Source organism: Lagopus leucura, unplaced genomic scaffold (assembly GCF_019238085.1).
Source record: "Lagopus leucura isolate 7727_CA_CO unplaced genomic scaffold, USGS_WTPT01 Super-Scaffold_100043, whole genome shotgun sequence".
NCBI classification, from domain to species: Eukaryota; Metazoa; Chordata; class Aves; order Galliformes; family Phasianidae; genus Lagopus; species Lagopus leucura.
In genome coordinates, this window is record NW_024962290.1 from 987,238 (window position 1) to 1,009,470 (window position 22,233).

The 22,233-nt window shown below is 48.0% G+C and overlaps 2 protein-coding genes across 4 annotated transcripts in view; one reads left to right on the top strand and one right to left on the bottom strand.

Annotated features, from left to right (window-relative positions):
* Window positions 1–14,800, bottom strand: part of ILRUN (inflammation and lipid regulator with UBA-like and NBR1-like domains) — a 28,269-nt gene extending 13,469 nt beyond the window's left edge. For both annotated transcript variants that reach the window (XR_006181221.1, XM_042884085.1), the window contains exons 1-2: window positions 14,604–14,800; window positions 2,863–3,017 (exon numbers count right to left, since the gene is read on the bottom strand). Coding sequence is in view for 1 of the 2 variants with exons in the window: in XM_042884085.1 (XP_042740019.1) it covers window positions 2,863–3,017; window positions 14,604–14,761 (313 nt within the window). In the remaining variant the exon portion in view is untranslated. The remainder of the gene's footprint in view (window positions 1–2,862; window positions 3,018–14,603) is intronic.
* Window positions 14,801–16,541: 1,741 nt separating this feature from the next.
* On the top strand, window positions 16,542–20,494 carry SNRPC (small nuclear ribonucleoprotein polypeptide C). 2 transcript variants are annotated; one of them, XM_042884447.1, is made up of 6 exons: window positions 16,542–16,607; window positions 16,873–16,915; window positions 17,325–17,433; window positions 18,469–18,561; window positions 19,132–19,236; window positions 20,135–20,494. In XM_042884447.1, the coding sequence occupies exons 1-6, from the start codon at window positions 16,600–16,602 to the stop codon at window positions 20,257–20,259; spliced, it is 483 nt and encodes a 160-aa protein (XP_042740381.1). In that variant the 5' UTR covers window positions 16,542–16,599; the 3' UTR covers window positions 20,260–20,494. The 2 variants fall into 2 exon arrangements, with proteins under 2 accessions (XP_042740381.1, XP_042740383.1); XM_042884449.1 differs by having other exon boundaries at window positions 18,472–18,561.
* Window positions 20,495–22,233: the final 1,739 nt, after the last annotated feature.

Sequence of the window (22,233 nt, forward strand, 5' to 3'; positions counted from 1 at the left end):
AGCGCTCTGTCACTCTGACAGCACAGAAGTTCTTCCTTGCATCATAGAGAACAAGGGGCATCGAGCTGAAGTTCCACTGCTGCTCACCACTAAGAGCCCACATCCACCAACCTGGCTCCTGCACTTTAGGTGTTCAGAAACAGTGATCAGATCCCCCCTCAGCCTTCTCTCCTCTAGAAGGAACAGTCCACGGGATCACAGCCCTTCCTCATACAGGACATAGTCCACACCCTTTGAACATCTTTGTCCTCTCCACTGGGCTCTTTCTAGGAGATCTCTATCTTTTTTAGAACTGGGGAGCCCAGAACCAGACACAGCGCTCCATATGTGACCCCAGCAGGGCACAGCAGAGGGGGAGGATCACCTCCTTTGACCTGCCGGCCATGCTCTGTACAGTGCAGCCCAGGATATCGTTGGCCTTCTTGGCCACAAGAGCACACTGTGGGCTCATTGCTCCTCCCCAGCAGGGCAGTCCCTGCCCTGTACTGATGCATGCAGTTACTCCTCCCCAGGTGCAAGACTCTACACTTGTTCTTGTGGATCCTCATCAGGTTCCTCCCTGCCCCGCTCTCCAGTCCATCCAGGTCTCACTGAACGGCAGCACAGCCTTCCTGTGTGCCAGCCACTCCTCCCAGCTCTGGATCATCAGCAAACTTGCTGAGGGTGGACTCTAACCCCCCATCCAGGTCACTGATGAAGATGATTATGCCATTCTATTTCAGTACACTCATCTGTCAGGAGATGATGAATTGCAGTAACTGTCCTGCATGCAGAGCCAGCAGCAGCTGGGGGCAGAGTGGGAAGAAGAAATACAACTTAAATTCTGCTCGTCTTTTAGCACTGCTTCTATTATACGGCCTGGTCTTTGAGCAGACATGCCAAGCACCATCCTGGAAGATATCAGAGCAGGGTATTAGTTTTTAGTAACATAAAAACCTGACTGAACCTGGCTTACTGCTTGCGTGCCTAAAACTGACAGCCTCCCAGAGCTGTGCTTGTCATACTCGTCAGACACCGAGTGCTTGGGTGACACATGCCTCAGGTATTTCTTGTTCTAGGACTGAAATCATTTAATCAAGGGCTCCTGTAGAGCTGTTAAAAACCTTGGCTTTACTTCAGTTATCTGCCTAACAAGCAGATATTATCTAGAAACACCATAGTCTTTTGATATTATATCTTAATTAAACCTCAAAATGGTTTTAATATGCCCTGGTTCTGCTTAAACTGTAGTCACAACACAGTATGTGGAGGTGCATTTAGCTAAAACATGCCTCAACAGCGTGGTTTTAACAAGATTTGGCCTCCAGCACCAGTATTCAAGCACAGATGTACTTTTAACAAGTTGGGCTTTAACCCACACAGAAGCCAAAACAAATTTTGGCCTCGCCAGGAGCTCATGAGTCCAGATGAAGTTCTTTTCCTCATTTCAGCAGGCCCATGGATTTCAGAAGGTCAAACACAGCAAACAGTGAAAAACAGCTTGAACAAGGATGTTAAATTAAGGCTGAATTTGCATTCAGGAAAGAATACATCAGAAGAACAAGAGGAGGAGGAGTCTGAAAGGAGCTATGTAGGGGGTGCAGTCATAACCCACACAGTTTAAGATACTAATAGTGGAGAAACAAGATCTGTCAAGCTTACTACATTTTAAGACTTGTTTGAGACAGTTATAAAAGTTTTCCAGTCAATTTTGCACATTACAGGAGTTCAAGGAAGTTCTGTTACCTTTCTATTTTACTAAGTCAAAAAAGGCAGAAAAAAATTGAAATAATTAAATCCTTTTTCTAGAATATGGTGCTTATAGATCAGTGTTCTTACATGCACACTGCTCACCTCCAATATCCTGATTAAATACTTAGATTTTTAATGGGGTTTTAGTCTTTGCTGCACTTTGGTATTTAGCACAAATCCATACAGCATGAGTACTGCAGCCATTTTCAAGTCAAGACACTTGCACAGCTGTATGTTACTCATGATGATTCATGGTATCACACCTTGTCATGCTATCATTCTTCTTCACAGAAGTGCAAGCAGGTCAATTACATTCAGACATACAGGTTAAACATTCATGCAACATCCTGCCATTGCAGCAGCCAAAGATGAGGTGTTCCCCTCTGCATCCTCAGATCTCTGACTACATCCCCAAAGATTAAGCAGTTTTGCCTAGTCTCACTTCCAGACTGCAGCCACTGCTTTGATTTATTTCATTCTGGAACGTGCTCTCTCCATCTCTGCATTCTCCTAAAGCATGAAAAAGCCATTCTGCCAAAGGTGTATTAGAAAGTCAAGGGTGCCTGCCACACAGCTGCCTCCTCTCAGATTGTGGCATCTCTGAATCCACAGAGAAGGTTAATACTGAGAGCCCAACCACCAAATGGCAGGCAATCAGAACACAGAGTAATGAAACGTAGTGGTAACGTACACAGGCCAGAGCTGAAAGGCTTCAAGGTTTACAGGGATCTCTCTCTTCACTGACTCGAAGGTTGACAAATTCATTTGACAGTGGACATAAGGCTACTTTAGGATTCTCAACCTATTTTCAGATTTAACATCCATTACAAAAAGCAAAACAAGAGAAGCACTTCATTTTCTATTTATATGCCTCTTCCTCCAAAAGTTTCCTAGAGCTTTTGTTTCTGTGACGACAGGAGGAAGAAGAGCTCCACATCCAGCCACAAAATCTGAAGTGCTGACGTAGGAAGGGGAATGCAGGCAGGCCAGCAGGCGACCTCCTTCAGCAGCAGCGTGGCTTCATTCCAAGGTAGGTGCACGTGAACGTTCTGCCTTAAGCAACATCTCCTCCATTAGATCTGCCACCCTATCACACTTTACATGGGCTTTGCTTGAGTCACATAGACTTACCTGTGTTTTGTATCCTCCATGTTTTTGTAAACTGGGTGTCAGGAGGGATGGACTCTCCTTCACCTATGGTGACATCTTCAACAAAGGACATGGAGGGTACGTTGATGTTTGGACTCTCAAAATCATAATAGGCTCCAATGGCTGCTTGTAGATTCCTGGAAAGCAAAAAGCAGCTTAGAATCTTAAGCACAGGAGGGTCGGGGTCTGACAATTAAGGATAGATATTATCCAGATTGTATCAGCTCTGCTGCTTGCACTTTCCTAAAGCTTCCATCACTATCACACATGGATTTTCCAAGCTACCCAAATCCAACACACAGCATTTTACTTTCCATGGACGCTCCCACAGGGCAACATTTCTAGCCTGATTCTCATTTTCTTTGTAAAACCTGGAACTTAAGAGTCTGTAAGGCCTTTGAGCCATTAGCTCTCTCTTGAGACCTGACAATAAGCTGAAAGGACAGTGAGGTTAAATGTTGTGCACCACATGTAAGCAGAGCCACTTCCTTACTGGCCTTGTTTCCTGGGCTAATTTCAAGACAACTCAAATTCTGTTTTACTTTGGTGTGAAAGGTCCAAAAGACCACAGAACGAACACACTGATAATTCTGAAGGCTAAAGAGAATCAGCAGCTATGGAAAATAACCGAAGCTTTGCTGCTTTTGAAACACATGGTCATAAGAGCTATTTATTAATCATTAGGTGTCTCTGGACAGTCATGGCTCAAAGGAACTTACAAACCATCGACACCAGCATTCTTCCTGAATAAAAACAAATGACAGCGGAAGTCTGTGATGCATTACAGACATTCAGAAAGCCACAGATGCTATTGATTCATGGTCACGGTGTAGCAGAAACTCAAACGGTAATTAATCTGAAAAGAGGAACAGTCAAACAGGAAGAGGATCCATGGGTCTCAGCTGCCATTCCACGATATACTACTGTGCCATTATGTAAGTGTCTTGGCAAGGCATGTAATTCCTCTGTTTACGCATGTCTGGGAGGTTGTGGCCCTACTTTACATGTTGTGAGTAAGTGCTGGGAGAATGGAGATGAGTGAAATCTCTCCAGAAGAGATGGGCAAAGCAATTGCTTTTTTATTTGTAATTACAGAGCTACTCTGTTGTGTTTGCTTTTTTTTTTTTTTTTTTTAAAGCGAGACAAGAAAGCCTTCCAGAACCAGGAATCACCACCTAAAACAAAAGACACATCGGAGAAGCTGCAGTAGATGGGAATGGCGATTTATTGTGGGTTAGTATTGTTTGGTGGAGTGTCATGTGTCTAAACCAAAGCCAGAAAGCCAAGGCGAAAACAAGAAAAACATTTGCAGCATGACCCTGAGAAAAAGCAAACACAGGGCTTTTTGGACTGCCTGCCAGCTGGAAAGAGCCTTGAAACGGTGAGCAAAGGAACTCCTGTTCAATTCCTACAGTGTTCAAGGCAAAAAAAGTCATAGGGAGACATAGAGTAAAATCAGAAGCGCATGGGAGAGAAGCATGGCTGATTGCTGCTCACACGGGAACCCAGAGGCACCCTGTTGTAAGACTTCCACATTTACAACTCCGCATTTCGGACCAGCAGTCATTATTCAGCCTGAGGCATTTTCTACTTAGGAGTGTCAGGGCTATATTTAAACAGACAGCTCAGTCCAATGCTGCAGGAAGGCTGCGTGCCACATTAGCCAATAAATAGAGACAAACGCTCTGTTTTACATCACTGACCGCCTGTTGCTGATACACCACACCAGATTTACATAACTTGCAGAAGAGCTGTGCCAGGAGACTCCTGTTCACTCAACCAGCTAACACTACAGCCTAGAGTTCAGTTTTCACTTTGATTTCTTCCTGCATTACAGCAATCCAATGCAAAAGGTATTGCAAGAAGGATAACAGCCAGCAATACAGCTCTTCCTCTTCCTAATCCACCCAGACATACCACATTGCACGCTACAGTGCTGGAATCAGTAGAAATGTCATTTTCTTGACATTAAGAAAGAGAAAAATAAAAGTTCCAAGGGGAAGGTTGCTGCTGTAATCTGTTGTAAGGCAGCCTGCACCACGTTTTGTTTGCTTGGCTGCAAATATGCTTCAAAGGTAGTGGGCTATTTGTGCACACAGGCTCTCTGCCAACTTTCTTCCCCTCCCTGTGTCATATTTCACTGCTTGCTTTGCCATTGGGGAACAACTCCAGTCCTCCGCAGCATACAGCTAGCTGTTAACTCAAGAAGAGTACATGCTGAAAAACAGATTTGCCACCCTTCTGTGATCACATATCACAAAGCCACCTCCCTGCTCCCACTGTTTATATCAGTGTGCAGCGGGTTTGGGTTGGGGGTGAACACTTGGGTGTGTTCCAATGCACAGTGGCCTTTTTGCTGGAGAACTAAGAGGAAGCTTCCAGAAACCAAAGAGAAATCGAAAGTAACAAGAGCCAAAGTCAGGATGACAAAGCAAATCTGACTGAAGTTCAAGTTCTTCAGCACAGGCAGCCCAGAGAGATGCCACCGAGCGGCCGTCCGGCACCGCGCCGCCGCAGCAGACACAGCGCTCACATTTTAGTCATGCTCTCTGCTTACACAACCAGCAAAGAAAGCAACCTATCACTGCTGGCTTTGTTTCTGCTCTCTCCGAGCAAGAGAACTCAGGTATCAGTGTGAATGCAGCCCTTTGCTCGAGGGCCACGTCCAGAGGTCAGAGCTGCAAAACGCTCAGCCTGATTACTCACCCGTTCCCCAGGCTGCGTATCATTTGTAGGACTGAATGCTGCTGCCTTTCTACTGTAAGCACAGTGTTTGTGGGCTTCACAAAGAAAGGCTGCTAAGGAGACTTTGAGGTCACAGACGAGTCCCTGAAGTTCGCCTATATATATTTGCTGTTATTATTAGGTCTTTACCCTCGTGCCCCAGATACAACTGCAGAACAGCAACTGCAGATCCTCCCGGGAGGGGAACGAGGAGTTAAAACTAAAGAGGAAGGAGTTATCATTTGAAAGCTGCTGCTTACAGGTTAATGCCAGCCTGCTTTCACTCCCAGGTGTGACTTGCACCACACTTACCCCCTTTGCTCCCTGCCATGTGATATCAATTACTATTATAAACCAAACTACTTTGGAGCTGTAAGATGAGCATGCCCAACCCAGCCCGTGCAATTTACACAACTGATCTATCCTAATTACAGGGATGGCCATATTTCTGTCTCTTTCTCAGCACAACCCTCCAGGTGTCATGCTCTCCCAAATGAAGCAATCGGGCTCTTCCAGGAGGGCAGCAGGGCTCTGCCATGCTCACACAGCAGGTCTGGCAGGGTTTTACCTCGGCCTCCCGCAATCAGAAATCACACAGCAACAACGCGAGCCTTCTTACCACCAAAGCAGAACTCTGTTTCAGTACTGAGAGGGGGGAGAAGGCAGCAAATTGTAGCTCCATATCATCAACCAAACCCACTCCAGCTCCGGTACCCTGCTCCTTCCTCCCCAAAGGCATCACAAATCTCAGGTAGCGCCTTGTTCCCAGCGAAGAGCTACCCACACAACGGGAGAAAGTGTTCCTTTGCAAGTCCGTTTTCTGCTCCACCGTTTGGTTTCAGGCCTCAGGAGCTACATTACAATGGAAGTTAAAACCTTCTCTGCTAATAGCGCTGGAGATGTCCCTTAACAACTCTTAAGTGTTTGCGAAGAGGCGCTTTATCTCGAGCCATTCTCTCCCTTCCCATGTTTCTTCCAGACAGCCTTTTGTTATGTTAAACCAATATATTTAGACAGTAATTACTCCCAATTAACTAGGTCACCGCGCAGAATTCAAAAATAAAAGGAACTCTTCCAAATCAATTCAAAAACCAGAGCACTCTTCATACAACCGAACGGTGGTGCAAGGGAAGAGCAATATACGGGTAATTGGAAATGATTTTTTTGCTTTTAATTGAATCCGATTCCTCATTACAAGGAAGAAACCGTGGCACTGAGACTCGCTCACATCGGCCTCGAGCAAAGCAGAGCAGACGCAGGGAATCGTATTTGGGTTTGATTTCCAACCCAGGAGCTTAGGGATCTGAGCTATGGGAAAACGCCCCGGCTGATGCTCTGAAGCACTTGTTGACACAGGAATTGCACTCCAAAGTAACAGTTACAATAGAAAGCAACGACTTGATAGTTCAAGTTTCTACTGTAAGTCTTACAGGAATCTAGAAGTTTTCTTTTAAAGTCTTTGATGAACCCAAGTCAGATGAAGACAGCCCTCAAACACGGCATGCAGATTTTGCTCCTATGGCTCCTGGCGCCCTTTGCCAGCCATAGAAGTGGACGTTCTTCCAGCACTGATTCTCCTGAGCCGTCAGGAAAAAAACAAAGGTCACCCTTCCAGTGCAATACCAATTTAGCCTTCAACTTCAGATCTCACACCGCACGCAGCACTTATATCACAGACAGCAACTTGAGGACATTTATTAAGTCGAGCAGAAGGACCTTTGACAAATGGATTCGGTTGCAGATGGCTGCAATGAACTGAGCACCAGGCTCCATTTCTCTCCCTCCGAGCAGCTCCTCATTGAAAGCCAGGCAGCTGCATGGCCTCAGCACTCACATGTGGCAGAATGCCTGCTGTGCCCAAAGCAGCTCAGGGGTTATCTCCCAGAAAGACGTGACACAAAGGCTAAATGATACAGAGCACAATGACAGTAACATACGGCCCTGTGTAGGAGGCTCTGTACTCTTTCCATAACCAAATTGTCAAACTTTACAGCTCTTGCTCCCGCTGCCTAAATGCAATATGCAGGGCAGCACCACAGCACCCAACGAGGCATCTGTGTTAAAAACCAAGCATGCAAGAGAAGCGATGCAACAGATGGATCTTTTCTTCCTCCTCAATGATGGATCTTCTTTACACAGTACAGGTGGAAGAGACTGAAAACAGACGTGCAACACATCCCGGTGAGGCAATCCTCAGGCCACTCCTTTTGCCTCTTCATTATCTTCTTTGGAACTGGATTGACCAAAAGAGCTCCTGCAGTAGGAAGCACCTTGAAGCATTAGAGAAAGCTGGAGAGGAGATAGAATCATCACACCCCAGGAAAGGCACCTTTACCTGCACTTGGCTTCAAAGGTTTTCGATAGAGATGACACACGGCGATTAAGGGGGAAAAAGTCCCATGACATTTTGAAGGTCTGGAAACGATTAGCTTTCAGTGACACCACTTCTGAAAGCCAAAATTTGTATATCCATTATCTTCAGTCTTGATCTCTCCTACATTAAACCACGAGGCTGAGAAACTAAGATGTTAAATTACCCAAAAGGAGGGAAGCTGAAAGCTTTGAACTGAAATTACACGGCTTTAGAGGGGAGAAAACGCCAGCTAATTCAGAGCTTATGTATTTTCCTTATACGAAACCACAGAAAAACATTTCACTGTTTCAGCTGAAAACAGCCAGTTCCAAAACACAAGTGGGATGTTCCAGGAAGTCCACAGAAACCTGTTGTGATCAGCAGCTATGCACTGTGCACAGATAGCAGGAGGAGAAAGGCCGCAGAGAAGGCACACCCTCCTCAGGGCTCTCAACCCTCCAGCAGTCACTTCCCCTTATCAGGCTTTCAGATACAAACACAACAAGCTGGCCGTTATCGCAGTCCCCACTCCCAGCTGAGCACTGCACCTTGCCTAGCAGCAGCAAGCAGTCTGCCTGACAGAATCATTGCCAGTGCTGTTTTAAGTCCCATCCCCAGCAGCTGAACCCCCAGAAGCAGGCAGTCAGGAGCTTTCAGTCTGGGGTGAAACATTTTGGGAATGCCCCTGCAGAAGCTGCTCTCTGCTCGCCCCAGCTCTTCCCAGAGGAAAGTCAGCACAAGCTGCCACAGCATGGGAGATTCTGTAACTGCTAATTCCTCAGGATAAACCATGTCACCGATCCATAGTTGTCTGCACTAAAGTAAAGGGGGATTAAGCTCCAGAAAGTGCCTGAGAACAAGTTCATGCATGTAAAGCAGTCCAGCTGGCCGAACATTGCATTGCACCCAACTCCTTCTGCTACCCTTGTCTGACTGCAGCTCCATCTCACATGCACTCCATTTTCCAAGTCCTGTCCCTAGGTGCACAGCACAACTCCACTGCAGTGTATTCTGCAGTTAAACACTATATTCGAAGTATTTTTGCTCCAATGTTTGAGCTGTTGTGGAGAAGAGTTGTTAGATCTGTTTCTGTGCTGTCTTTCGTGCCTGTGAGGACAGCAGAGTCCATCTGTTGCTTCAGAGTAAGAACACCACGGAGTTCAAACCTCCATCCTTCCTCCCCTTTGAAATGATCTTTTAAGCCAGGTGGGTGCATCACACTTCTCACTGGTTCCCTTCAGCGGGCCACCACCTGCAAGCATTAATCAGACTAGAGGATTAAAACTTCAAACACTTGCTAAGTACTGAGGTACATCAGGAACAGAGACTTCTTGTTTTCCTCCTCGATCACCTGATAGAGGAAGAGGAGAAGGAAAGCTCGGTGACTTTCCCCATCACCTCCCCAGAAGGTGCCCAGAGCAGCACGAACCCAAATTAGTTCCCAGGACTGGAGACCAAACACACAGAGAGCCGTGATGCAATCAATACAGGCGGCCTTTGGAACAGCCAGATGATCAAAGGTTGGTTGGTGCATGGCAGATGCAGTGAAGGATGCACACTGCACCTGGTGTCCTGGTAGTGCTGGCGAGCTTCAGGACAGCCCGGCTTCAGACGTCCTTACAATTGCTTCCTACACAGCCTCACCCCATACATGTTGGAAGCATAGCTATTTGGAGGCTCAAATGAAAGATGACTGCATTTCGTACCAGCAAGTCTTTTAAATACAGCAAGCACAAAAAAAAAAACCACCTGGCTACATTAAGCTGGGAGGGGCTGAAGAGCTTTGGACAACACCTGGTGACCTGCTTGTACCTGAGCTGGAGCTTTTCAAACCCCAGCTCTTCTTGCAAAGTGCCTGAAGATCTCAGCAAAGCAGACGAGTCTGTTAACAACCTGAATGCAGGTGTTCATCAAATAAAAAAGCACAGCCTGGATATCAGGAGCAGGGGAACCAAGGGGCTACTGCTACCGGGAAATGCATTGTGTGCAAATAGCTTCTGATGATTGATTGTTCATGTCAAATTACGCCCCAATGTTTCACCTAGCCGTACTTTGAGGGTCTGAACAACACCCCAGCACTCCATCTCAAGTGTTCACACATGCTTCCATGCACAGATCTGAGGTTTCCTGAGCGAAGGTTCCTAACATCTTTGCTAGAAAGCAGAAGCACCTGAAGTCAGACCAAAAGCAATTACAAGGCCATCACCAGCTCAAACATGCCTTGAGACCTGCAGTCAAGCACACCCACTTCTGAGCAATACAGGTGGTTCATTCAACACTGAGCATCCCAACAGCCAACCCAGGGGATAAAAACAACAATTTAAGGCAATTTTAATTTTGTCAGAAGTCAATATTCAACCTTTTCTCTGCAATCAACAGAACGCAGATTAGAGCTCTGTATCATCAACCAAAGCACAGAAATATGTCAGCAGATGAAACCAGCCTACAGCTGCAAGTTCTCAGAATGAAGACAAGAGGGGACCTCTAGAAGAGATCTACCTTAAGGAGGACCCTATGGAGACTTTTGCCACCAGAAGCCAGATCAAACAAGATGAGGACTTGCAGCAACAATAAAATGTTGGGCTTTTTTTTTTTTTTTTTAAACCTAATGCAAACCATCAATATGTGGCACTCCACCATTAAATGCAGCATCACACCTAGCAGAATAACAGAACTCAGCTTTCCCAACAAAAATGAAAGCGTAAACAAACACTGCTTGTAAATCATTGGAACGTGCACACAAAAATAAACCTTCCAAATTAGGAACCCCTTCGCAGCCAAGTGTGCTGCACAAAGATGTTCAATCCAGCACCACCAGATACTTCAAATCAAATTAATTCACTTTCCCAGGGAATTGAAGAAGCTCCAAGTTTTACTCGGCAACCTCTCACCCTCTAATTTGGTATAGCAGCCAACAAATGAAATCCCCTCTTCCTTTTCACAATACAGTTCCCATACCAGCTTGGAAAGAATCCAATGTCTTTTAAGAAATGGCTCTTTACTGGGCACAGACAATTGAAAAACCAACCATACACACGTGCTGTGCAAAGCCTCCTCTGCTCCTACGCTCACACCAATCCTTAGTGCTGATGACCAGTGCTGGTTGCCATTTAAGAACACTTCCAAACACCCTGATCCCAGCCACCCAGAGTCCCTGCACTGCTCCTGCACTAAAAGCCTTGAGCAGGTATTCAAGTGCAGATTCATTCAGTGCTGATGACATAAAACAAGCCCGAATTTTAAGAAAATAACTTCTCAAAAGGAGTTTCTGCTGTAGGAAGAGTGAAATGCACCGAGCTGTGCAGGCTCAGACACGCTCCAGCCACAGCGCAGGGAGCTGCAGTCAGCACTACAGCTTCACCTCGGCACACACAGAACAGCCTGGGTTGCACAGGAGCACAGTGCTCATCTCCTTCCAACCCCCTGCTGCGTGCAGGTCACCAACCAGCAGCCCAGGCTGCTCAGAGCCACATCCAGCCTGGCCTCGAATGCCTGCAGGGATGGGGCATCCACAGCCTCTTTGGGCAGCCTGTGGCACATCTCTGCTGGGATCCCACTGAGCCCAGCGGTGTGCCTGCAGGTTGGGGCGTGCTGTGCCAGGCAGGGGGGGTTTCATCCCAGATGCAGTGGCAGCAAAACACCCTCAGCCTCTGTTCTCCTTCTGGAGAAGGAATGTTTTGGTGCCAAAGCACCTGTTGGAAAAGTTCACTTTTAGTTTTACACCAAAAGCCAAAGTTCAACCTTTAACCCAAACTCCAGGACTTTGAACAGTAAATAAATGACAACAGGGAGCCCGTGCTTGCTGCTCTATTAGAACCAGGACCCGTGAGAGGGCCTTAGCAGAAACACAAGCAGTCAGAACAGCCCACAGTCAGAATTCGGGCTGTAATTCCAAAGAGGCACAGCTCTAGGAAAGTGTTTAATAAACAACAGGGAAAAAGACAACTCAAAGCATTTAACCTGTCTTTCTTGAAGATCAAAGAGCAGACTCAGAAACTACAGACGCATGCGTTCACCTGGAGCATTCCTGCAGCACCGCCAGTGAAATCAGCTGGCAGTTTCTTTGCACTGTCCTGAGCCTGAAAAATACCTGGGGAGCACATTGAGCGACTCCAGGTGAGCTGGAGAGGTGGGCTCACTTTTAAAGGCTCCTCTGTGTTTCTTCACCATCATCAAACCACTCTTTTGCCCCAGAGATCTGAGAACAGCAGTGTTCAGATAACTCGCCCCTCCCAGCAGAACTGCTCATTTGTTTTAAGTGTTAAATGCAATTCCTAATGAATACACTGGAAATATTATTTCAAAACACATTACAGATTACACACAGCACCATCTCAAAGGCCTACAACAAGGAAGTAGCTTCAGGCCTGCTGACTGTATCATTATCAAAGAGCAGGCTGCTACATTTACGAAGAAAGTTTTTGTCCAATTAGTCTCTAAGAACATATCTAATGAGAGCTCAGGCACCAAACAAGTGCCCTAAGCCCTGCTGTGACCTCCTCACCATTTCCTGCACACCAGCATTAATTCTGACACAGAGAATGAGGAAATATCACTGCAGTGCTGCAGCTTTAGCAAAAAAAAAAAAAAAAAAAAAAAGTGATTTGATGGTGTCACTGAGAGGAATTATTTGCAGGAGAGAATGGTGGTAAAAGATTCAGACCCTCATTCTACACCAAGAAATCTCCTGTTGTGCCGCTGCCCAACATCACCTCGAGTAGAGTGGATTACAGCACTGACTTCCATGTAGTCCTTCGACATAACAAAGGAAAGGTGCATCCAGAAAAGGGAAACGTGGCTTGGTTGAAGCTTTTTGCAACAGCACAGAACAGGATTGGCACATTCAGGCCGACACTGCAGCGAGGTGGGAGCTGGGAATGGGACAGAAGCTGTACAGCACCCATAGCTCAGGGAAGCAGCATCCTGGCACAGACACCCGAGGAGAACCAGCAGCACCTGTCAGCACGGCTGGCCCGAGCCTGGGCTGCTGAAAGGCTACACCTCACAGGCTGCAAGCCCACTGCAAGAGCCCCAGCTGATCCTCCTGTACTGCTGGATGTGTTACACCAAGTTAAAAGAGTTCTTTTTTTTACGCATGCACACCCCCAGCCAACAGGGCTAATTAACTTATCCTAATTAAAGAAATCACGCTATCAAATTTTTTGCTGCCGGAGTTGTGAAATCCAAGCCATTCTGATCACTGAAGACCATCCCTGGAGGTGCTCAAGAGATGTGGAGACATGGGACTGAGGGACAGGGTTCAGTGGTTGGTTGGACAAAGTGATCTTGGAGGCCTTTTCTAACCCTGGTGATTCCATGATTCTTCAACTGTAATCAAATATGTAATGTTTAACAAAGAGGCTCAAGGGGTTGTACAGAAGCTACTGTTACTTCACTCCTACAAAGGAAAGCAGCACTTCAGCACAAACCAGGAACACCGGGGTTATACACAGTAACCCCACCAGTCACTTTCCAGCTTCTGCTGGAGTTTCCTCTCCCCAGGAACATCACAGAACAGCAAAAACAACAAAAAACCCATACCACAACAGCAGTGTCACAGTGTCACATGTAGCACAGGTAGCGTTACTCATGTTATCAAGACCACATGAATGAGGCAGGAAAGCATTTCCTGCCCTGCACCACTTCTCCAAAGCAAACTCCTGAACTCCTCTAGAGCTGAGGCCTTATTTTACATCACATCAGCTTGTAATTGTATTATTTGTTATTCCCTTACTCCTTCTGCAGAAGCAGATTTGCAGTATTTACTATAGGGCTGCAGGAAAAGTGAAAGAAGTGAAAAGACGAAGTTGACTGCTTCACCATATTTCTGTTTATTAGTTCAGCAACTCCACACAAGTTTCGTTTTGTTCTCAACTGTTGCTATCCAGGCTTTCAATTCAGACTCCCAATTTCAAACTGGAAGTTTCTGGAGTTCATTTTATGCTGTTAATGGGTAAAGCAGAGTCCGCCTCAGTATCTGCTGTTAATAATTTCTGAAACACAGGGCGCTTCACCTCCCCGCATCCTTCGCGGGGACGGGATGTAAACAACAAGAAGGGCACTAACCCAGATGTGAGCCAACTCACCGGACTGCTATCAGCGGTGGGCTTAAAGGTGCGAGCAACAATAACGAGGAAACCCCACACGTCGGACGGCAGCAGCCCCACCGCGCTCTTACAGCCGCCGGGTTTCCCCACGCCACTCTCACTCCTCGCTTTCCATTTTCTCACATTTTCCCCCCAGCTGCAGCCTCCCCCATTACCTGCACTTCTGCTTTCCACAAAGAGCCTTCACAAAATCAAGAAAAACAACAAGGAAAAGGCTCGGCTAGCCCCGTGTGCGAGCAGAGAGACCAAGGGAGCTTCACAACCCCTCCGCTCAGCCTTCTTCCCTCTTTAACGACCCGGCCCCACGCAGCCTCGCCCAGAAATGCCCCTTTAAGGCTTCCCCAGCCCCAAATCCCCCCCACTAATCTCCGTTAACAGCCCTTCTCCCCCCTCGCCGGCAGCAGCCCGGCCCGCCGCCTTCCCACGGCGGGGCCTGCAGCCCGCGCCGCTGCCGAGGCCTCTCCCTGCCCCCCTCAACCCCAACCCGGGGCCGAGGCCTCCTCAAGCCGTCGACCCCTAGCCGCCCCCCGGCCCCTCACCAGTTGGTCATGTCGAGGAAGAAAGCGCAGCCGGCCGGGCTAAGCTGGAAACCGAGGAGCCTCTGGAACTCGCCGATCAGCACGTCCTTGTCGGTAGTACCCAAACAGCTGAACTTCTGCATCAGCTCCGCGTCCAAATCCACGTCCATGCCCTCCATGGCGAAGCGCGCCCCGCCGCCCCGGGGTCGCCCCGCTGCCGCCGCCGCCGCCTCAGCGCCGCATGGGGGCGAGGGGGGAGCGCGGGCACGGCGGGGGGCGGGGGGGAGGGGGCGCGGGCGACGCCAGGCGCTAACGGCACTGCGCATGCGCCGCTCCGCCCTGGCGCACGCGCTTGTGACGCCACCGCGCCAGCGTTTCCCCGCGCTCTGCACGGCGCTGTTCTGTTGCGGAAGGGGAACCGCAAGGGCGAGCGGGGAGTGGATGCAAATGAGAGCGTGGCGTACGCCTGGCGTGACGCGAGGGCGCAGCGCAGCCAATGAGAGCGGTGGAAAGGAAGGCGATTTGCATAACCCCCCCCAGCCGCACGTTCCCATATATGGAGGCGACGCGGGAGGCGAGCCGCGTGTTTATGTATGCAAATCAGTCACGTGCGGACGGGGCCGTGTGACATCACCGGGAGCTGCGGGGCGGCGCAAGGGCTGCTGGGACGGCGGGGCGGCTGTGCGCCTTCGGGCCTGGAATTTTCCTCAAAATGCTGTTTTTTGCCTGAATTCCCCTCAAAGTGTCGCTTTTTGCTAAAGTTTCCCATTTTATGGTGGCAGTTCCGCGCACTGAGCCCTGACCTCAGCGTCTCACGTGGGAAACCTATGTGATGTCTCAAACACAGGCCCTGACCACCCTTCAGCACTGACAGGGCGAGCACAGGCCATTATGCCTTCATTTCTGACTGTTTAAGACATGCTGGGCTTTAACATAAGTGTGCTAAGCTACAAAAGGCGTTCTAAACACAGGCCCAGCTGAGGGCTTTGTAGTGCTGTGCAGGGCGGTTTTGTTCTGACAGTGCCACCCTTGTGTTGGGGTGTGTGGGTAGAAATGAGTAGCGGCTGTACAGGGGGGTGAGGGTCAGTGTGGAGACTGCACAGAAAAACAAACAGTGGGATTACAAGCAAAATGAATAGAGCATATTGTCTTGCAGTGCTCGTTCTTTGCTGTAAGACTTAGTAAGTAGTGCTGCCCCTGTCCCTGCAGCCCCAGCAAGCAGGGTCACGCTGTCACCGCCTGTGTTTTATGCTGGATCTTGTGATCTGTGATGCTGATACAGACTGCGGTGGCAGGGCTGTGTCCACGTGGCTGTGCCAAGCACCTGCCTACCTCCATGGTGTCTGGAAAGCCCTGGGTTCAACCACAGGATCATAGAATGGCTCTGTGATTGAAGGCTCTGTGATGGCTTTGTGGAAAAAGGGGCCTTAAATCACAGATGGCTCTGTGATGGAAAGGAGTTTAAATACCATTCAGCCCCAACTCCCCTGCCATGGTCTGAGTGCTCCCCACCAGATATCCAGTGCTCCATCCAGCTTGGTCTTTAGCAACCCCAGGGATGGGGCACTCACAGCTTCTCTAGGCACAGTGCCAGGACCGCACCACTGCCTGGGAACCTCACTCGTGGTACTGGCACGGCTCCCAGGGCTGTGGACACAGCTCCAAGTTGCCAGAGCTCAAGGGGTATTGGGACGTTGCTCTCAGCCATTGAGTTTGGGTTTGGATAGTGCTGCGTTGAGATGGGGTTGGACCCTACGGTCCTTCCCAGCTCGGGTCATTTCATGACCCTGTGGTTTAGTGATTCAAGCACAGATGTGGATACGGGCAGAGCCGGGGATCCCGCTGCTCCGAGCGCTGAGGAAACGCAAAGCAGCCGCGCTGCATCGTTTGTCCCTCTCGCGCCACCGTCGAGAGCGCGCCGAGCATCCTGTGGGCTCGCCGGGGTCACGTGACGGAAGGAGCTGCCGTGTCGCCGTCTGATTGCGTCACTTCCTGGCGGCGGCGCGCGGGGAGCACCATGCCCAAGTGAGCGCGGCACCGGGCAGGAAGGCGGGACGGCCTCGGGAGGGGCTGTGGGCTTCTGGGGTCTGTTAGGGCTCGAAGCCGCCTGGTTCGGCAGCGGGGGGGTTAGGAGCTCGCGTTGGTTCCGCTCTCTGGCAGTGTGGGAAGATGGAGGGTGGGTCCCGGTGGTGCAGAGCGCTGAGAGCCGCTGTGCTGCGGCTGTGGAGGGCTGTGCTGTAACAGCCACAGCGTGAGGTGCCGTCGCTAACGGGTCCTTTTCTCCCGCCAGGTTTTACTGTGACTATTGTGACACGTACCTCACCCATGATTCGGTGAGTACTGAGCCTTCATCTTTGGTTCTGACTGTACCAAAGTGAAACTTGCACGGAGTAAAAGCAAGTTATTTGAAATGCTGAGGTGTTCTGCTTGCTTGTCATAGCAGAAAGAAAGAAAGAGGAGGAATAGGTGTGCCAGAAATATTCAACAACTCTTATATTAGTAGGAGGCAGCTGGCTTAGCATTAGCATGCTTTGTGCTCAAACTTGAGTCTTGATCATGGTAGTTATATATATGTTATATATAAGGCAGTTATATATAACGGTTGTGCTGCACTTTTCCTCTCCCTGCACACAAAAACCAATCTGTTCTATGCTTGCAAAGGAGATAGCTGTGTCAAAGTTCCTAGAAATTGTGGTGTTACGTGGTGTTTTGTGAGCTTTAGGTTTATGTGATCTTTCTCAGCCCTCCGTGAGAAAAACTCACTGCAGTGGCCGAAAGCACAAAGAAAATGTGAAAGACTACTATCAGAAATGGATGGAGGAACAAGCTCAGAGCCTGATTGATAAAACAAGTAAGACGAATCCTTTTGTGATCTTGGTGTGCTTTGCTTTTGCTTCTGTCTTTAAGTGCTTTCCTTCCTTTTTTCCTGTGCTGATTCAACATAACTTCCCTGGTTATTCTGTGAAACACAAATGAAAATGTGACTTAGAATCTGAACTCATCCCAGCGTGATCTTTGCGTGACAGATGGAGCCCTGTGTGATGGGCCCTGCAGCAGTTAAAGTTTTAGTGTTGCTGAGGTGGTTGTGGTTACACCCACCTTTAGCACTGCTCATAATGTATGAGCTGCCAGAGCGCACAGCTAGGCCTGTGGTCAGTGATTTAGACTTTCTATCTCAGGCTGCTGAGTTGTAAACTAACACCCTTAGGGTCAAGTTTTTTTGATAGTGAAAGTGTCCTTGGTTGTTTTTGTTTTCCTCCCTCACTGCTGTAGGCTTCAATAAAGTTTCCTTTATCAGTGTTGGGGATTCATCTCCTCTAAGCTGTCTCCCTAATACAAATTCTTTTCAGTCTGAATGGGATAAATAGAAGTGCCAAATTCACCTTAATGGCAACTTTCTTCTTTAGATGCTTCCAGCTGTCGCATTTTTGGCCTTCTTTTTGATCAACTCCAGTCTCTTGAGTTTCTTCTTTTCCCTTTCACACTAGATATTTTCCGTGCTTTTTGTCACCTGCTTTTTCTCAAGATAACATGGATTAATCTAATGATCCTAGGTGAAAAGTTACAGCTGCAAATCATGTGACATATTTTCTCTGCTATCTACTACAGTAGGTGTGTGAAATTCATCATGGAGCTCTCTAGTCTCAGCTGGAGTAATTACTGTAATAACTGTCTTCAGGAATATCAGGTGCTTCCATCTTGACAAGCAGTGTAAACCAGGGATTTGTTCCAGAGTAAGAACAAATGAGTTGCACCACGACGCTAAGTATGTTCTGAGTGCTGGCCGTGGGAAGGAGCGTTGAGGCAGGAGCTTCCTCTGCTTAGTAACTGTGTTTTCTTCTGGGATTCTTTCTCTTTTTTTTTCTTTTTTTTTTCCCCCCCAATGTAGCGGCTGCATTTCAGCAAGGGAAAATTCCACCGACCCCATTCTCAGCACCACCTCCTGGAGGAGCCATGATCCCACCGCCTCCCAGCATCCGTAAGTCCCTGCTTTTGGGCTGTAATGGCAGACCTCTTTAGCAGCGTTCTGTGTTTCCTGGGCTTGCCAAGAAAAGTCCTCTTAGCTTGGGATCGAGCAAGGAAGCGTTGAGCTCGTGAATATTGGAATGTAAGGGAATGCACTGCAAGATCTTCGGGTTGTTGTGCCTTAGTAATGCTGAGTGCACCAAGAGAATCGTGTGCTCCCTCATTACTTGATAGCTGCTGTGCAGATAACCATGAAAACTTCCAGCACAGTGGGGTTTTTCTATAATAACGTAAGATTGATAACCTTGTTTTGCCCTGTGATTGGCAAATGGTTGAGATCCCTTTGTGCAGAGCCTGGCTGTGGCAGTTACTTGCATTAAATATGCAAAGTTGGAAATAATAGCTGGGCTATTCTTTGCTTCTCTATCTGGCACCTGAAGTCAAAGCTGAAACTGAAAACGAAGGCAGGCAGTTGTAAAACAATGGAAGTTATTGGAATTGCTGACATTTCCTGTGAAGGTTAATAACTGTTTGAAATGGCACATTGCTGAGGAGAGCACCTAACTGATCTGTGTGTGTCCAGCTGGCCCCCCGCGGCCTGGCATGATGCCGGCCCCCCACATGGGTGGACCACCAATGATGCCAATGATGGGCCCACCCCCACCAGGAATGATGCCAGTTGGACCTGGTAAGTGGGAAAATAATTCTCTGTGATTAGCAGTCACCAGCCTGTTCTGTTCTGTCCTTTACTGCTCGTCGAAAGCGCTTATGAGTCCTGCTGGAATTATTGCTGTGGTAAATGGCAGTTCTTCTACCTCTAGTCTTACAGCACAGCCTTTAATTATTTAGCAGCTTTATGATTGCAGCGCTCTCATCTTTGCACTAGAGATGCTCTTCAGCAGTAGGTGAAGCTTATTGTTTAAAATGTCCTGCAGTAATGTGTTCCAGAGAAGCAATTTACCTCAAAAAGGTAAACTGAAATGTTTTATTCTGCTTATTGGCATTTGAAGGATTCTCAGAGGACGTTTTACTGACTCAGTTACTGGAGCAAATCTAAGAGAATACACACATGCACACCAAAAGCAGTGAAGTGCACCTGCAGGTGCTGCAAGTCTGGTAGATAATGCTCTGTGACACAGGCAGCACAGTGGCTGCTGGGCAATGAATGGAGGGGCTGCACTGAAGGCACTGTCTCTGCTTTTTGGTGAAGCACCTGATGTCCTTTGGCAATGCTGTTCCCCAGCTGTAAGAAGCACACCAGGCATTATGCAAACACCCTTAACTGGAGGACTTTGCAGCACTTTATTCCAACTGAACTTTCCAATTCAGTGATGGAGCTGGCGTCTCTTAGGAGTAGCTGAAATAATTCTGTCAGTCAATATTGTCAAAGCCAGACACATAACTCAGAAATGTGATTCTTCCTCTACTAATTTCTAATATCCTTCAGGGAAACGTAACCCATCCCCCTGTGTTCTGGATCCCGATGACACTTAAAAATGAAAGCTGTCTGGGGAGGAAACCTGCATGTTCCCAGCAGCTGCTGATCCTGAGAGCTTTCCTCTGATGTCTTCTCTTTCCTCTCATAGCTCCAGGGATGAGGCCCCCGATGGGAGGACACATGCCAATGATGCCAGGGCCCCCAATGATGCGGCCACCCTCGCGGCCCATGATGGTGCCAACCCGGCCAGGGATGACCCGTCCAGACAGATAAAGACGTGGAGCCCTCTGGTTCTTTTCATGTTGTGCTCTTCCATGTGCTAAAATGCCGTAGTCCTACGTCCCAAGGGTTTTATATGAAAGCAGGGTGTAGATGAGATCTGCTCTTATTTCAGATTGCAGGCTGTTTGCCTTAGATGCGCACTGGAGTGATGCTTTTGTAACTGGTCTGGTTTTTGGTTTGTTTCCCTGTTGAAATAAAACATTGAAGCTGGTTTATGTGTGGAACACCTGAAGGCTGCTGTGATTTTCTGCATGGCAGGACGTCTCTCTTCGCTGCACCCTCTCCACTTGTGCTGCACTTTGCTTTTTAAGGTTTCTTTTTTCCTTGAGTCGACTTCCACATCACACCCCTTGAGAGAGGAACGACTCTGCTTTCTTTGACTAGAAATTCTTGTTTCAAAACAAGCAGGCATGGTTTTAATTTACAAAAGTGATGTCAAAAAGGTCTGCAGTCATCTCCCTAACTGGGGAAACTAACGTTAATCGGTGTTAATTCCTAACGAAGCAGGATGAGTTTAATAAAATGTTGATTCCTTATAGTGAGAAGCAAAGAGATGCTGTTAGAAGCTCACGGCTTGCAGTGAGGGATTGAAGTCATCGCTTTGCCACTCACAAGTGTGTTTTTAATTTGCTGTTTGTGTGTCACGTGTCATCAAATTATCAGAGCTGTGGAGGCAGCAGTGGTGATGCCCACGTTTCTTCTTCAGGGAAGGAATGTGGGGTTAAAGACAATTACCAAAGCCCTTCTGTTGGTGCAGAGGGCTTTGTGGTTTTCATGTGCTTAATGCAAGCATACAGTTCTAACTGAATCCAAAGAATTTATTCTGTTTGCATAACCACCTGCTCTGTGCACGATGGTTGTCGTCTGTTTATATAGGTGGAATTTTCCAACTCATTCTTGGCATATTTGTATCTAACATGAAAGAGTGGGAGTTATCTTGCAGGGAAGTGTTTGGTCAGCACTTCTGCAAGGGCTCCTTTTCTGAGTTGAATCATTGATACGAGGTGGTATTTTAGGAAGGAATTTTTCATGCCTTCAAGTCTACAAAGCACGTGGGGTGGCTGCATGCTATCAGATTAAAGCAACGTATGCAGCCAAGTACAAAGCACGTGGCTTCCTTGGTGAAGGACTGACTGATCAGTTTAATGCTCCAGTGCCTTATTTGAAGAACAGCACAAGCATTTATGAAGGATTTCTTTGTTCAGCACAGCCTTGGAAGCAAAGCACTCCCTTGTAGCACAGTATGAAATCCCCCAGCATGTGAAATGTAACTTGCTGTCCAAAGAGCAATGCAGCATAAATGAAGGAGCACAGAAACTGCTCTAAGATTATTATTATTATTTTAATTCCAGCAATTGTTTTATGCTGAACGCTTTTGGGACTCAGCACTACTTCTCAAAGGCTGGTTTTGGCTGTCCTGAGGTAGCTCATACAGAACGAGGTGTGAAGCTGCTCAGGGATTTTCCCTGCACCTCCAGCAGTGTGAGCAATTAGTGCTAATAAAGACAGAGCTGAGAGCTGCCTGAAGCTCTGCGACAGCGCTGGGTGCTCCTGGCTCTGCCCTGCTCCTATCAGTGCTGGCTGATAATGGCTGGCTGAGCTGGAGCTGCTGGACCCCATAAGGAGCTTCCCTTGTGCTGCTGGGTGCCACAGGCTTGGATGGGTGTCTGCTGGGTCCAGAACTGGCTGGATGCTGGGTCTGGAGAGTTTTGGATGGAGTTAAATCCAGCTGGTGCCTGGTCAGCAGTGGTGTTCCTTGGGGTGGGCACTGGGGCCTGTTCTGGTCGATATTTTATTGATGGTCAGGATGAGGGAATGGAGTGCACCACAGAATCACAGGATGGCCCAGGTTGGAAGGGACCTCAAGGATCACGAAGCTCCAACCCCCTGCCACACACAGGGCACCAACCTCCACATTTCATACCAGCCCAGGCTGCCCAGGGCCCCATCCAACCTGGCCTTGAA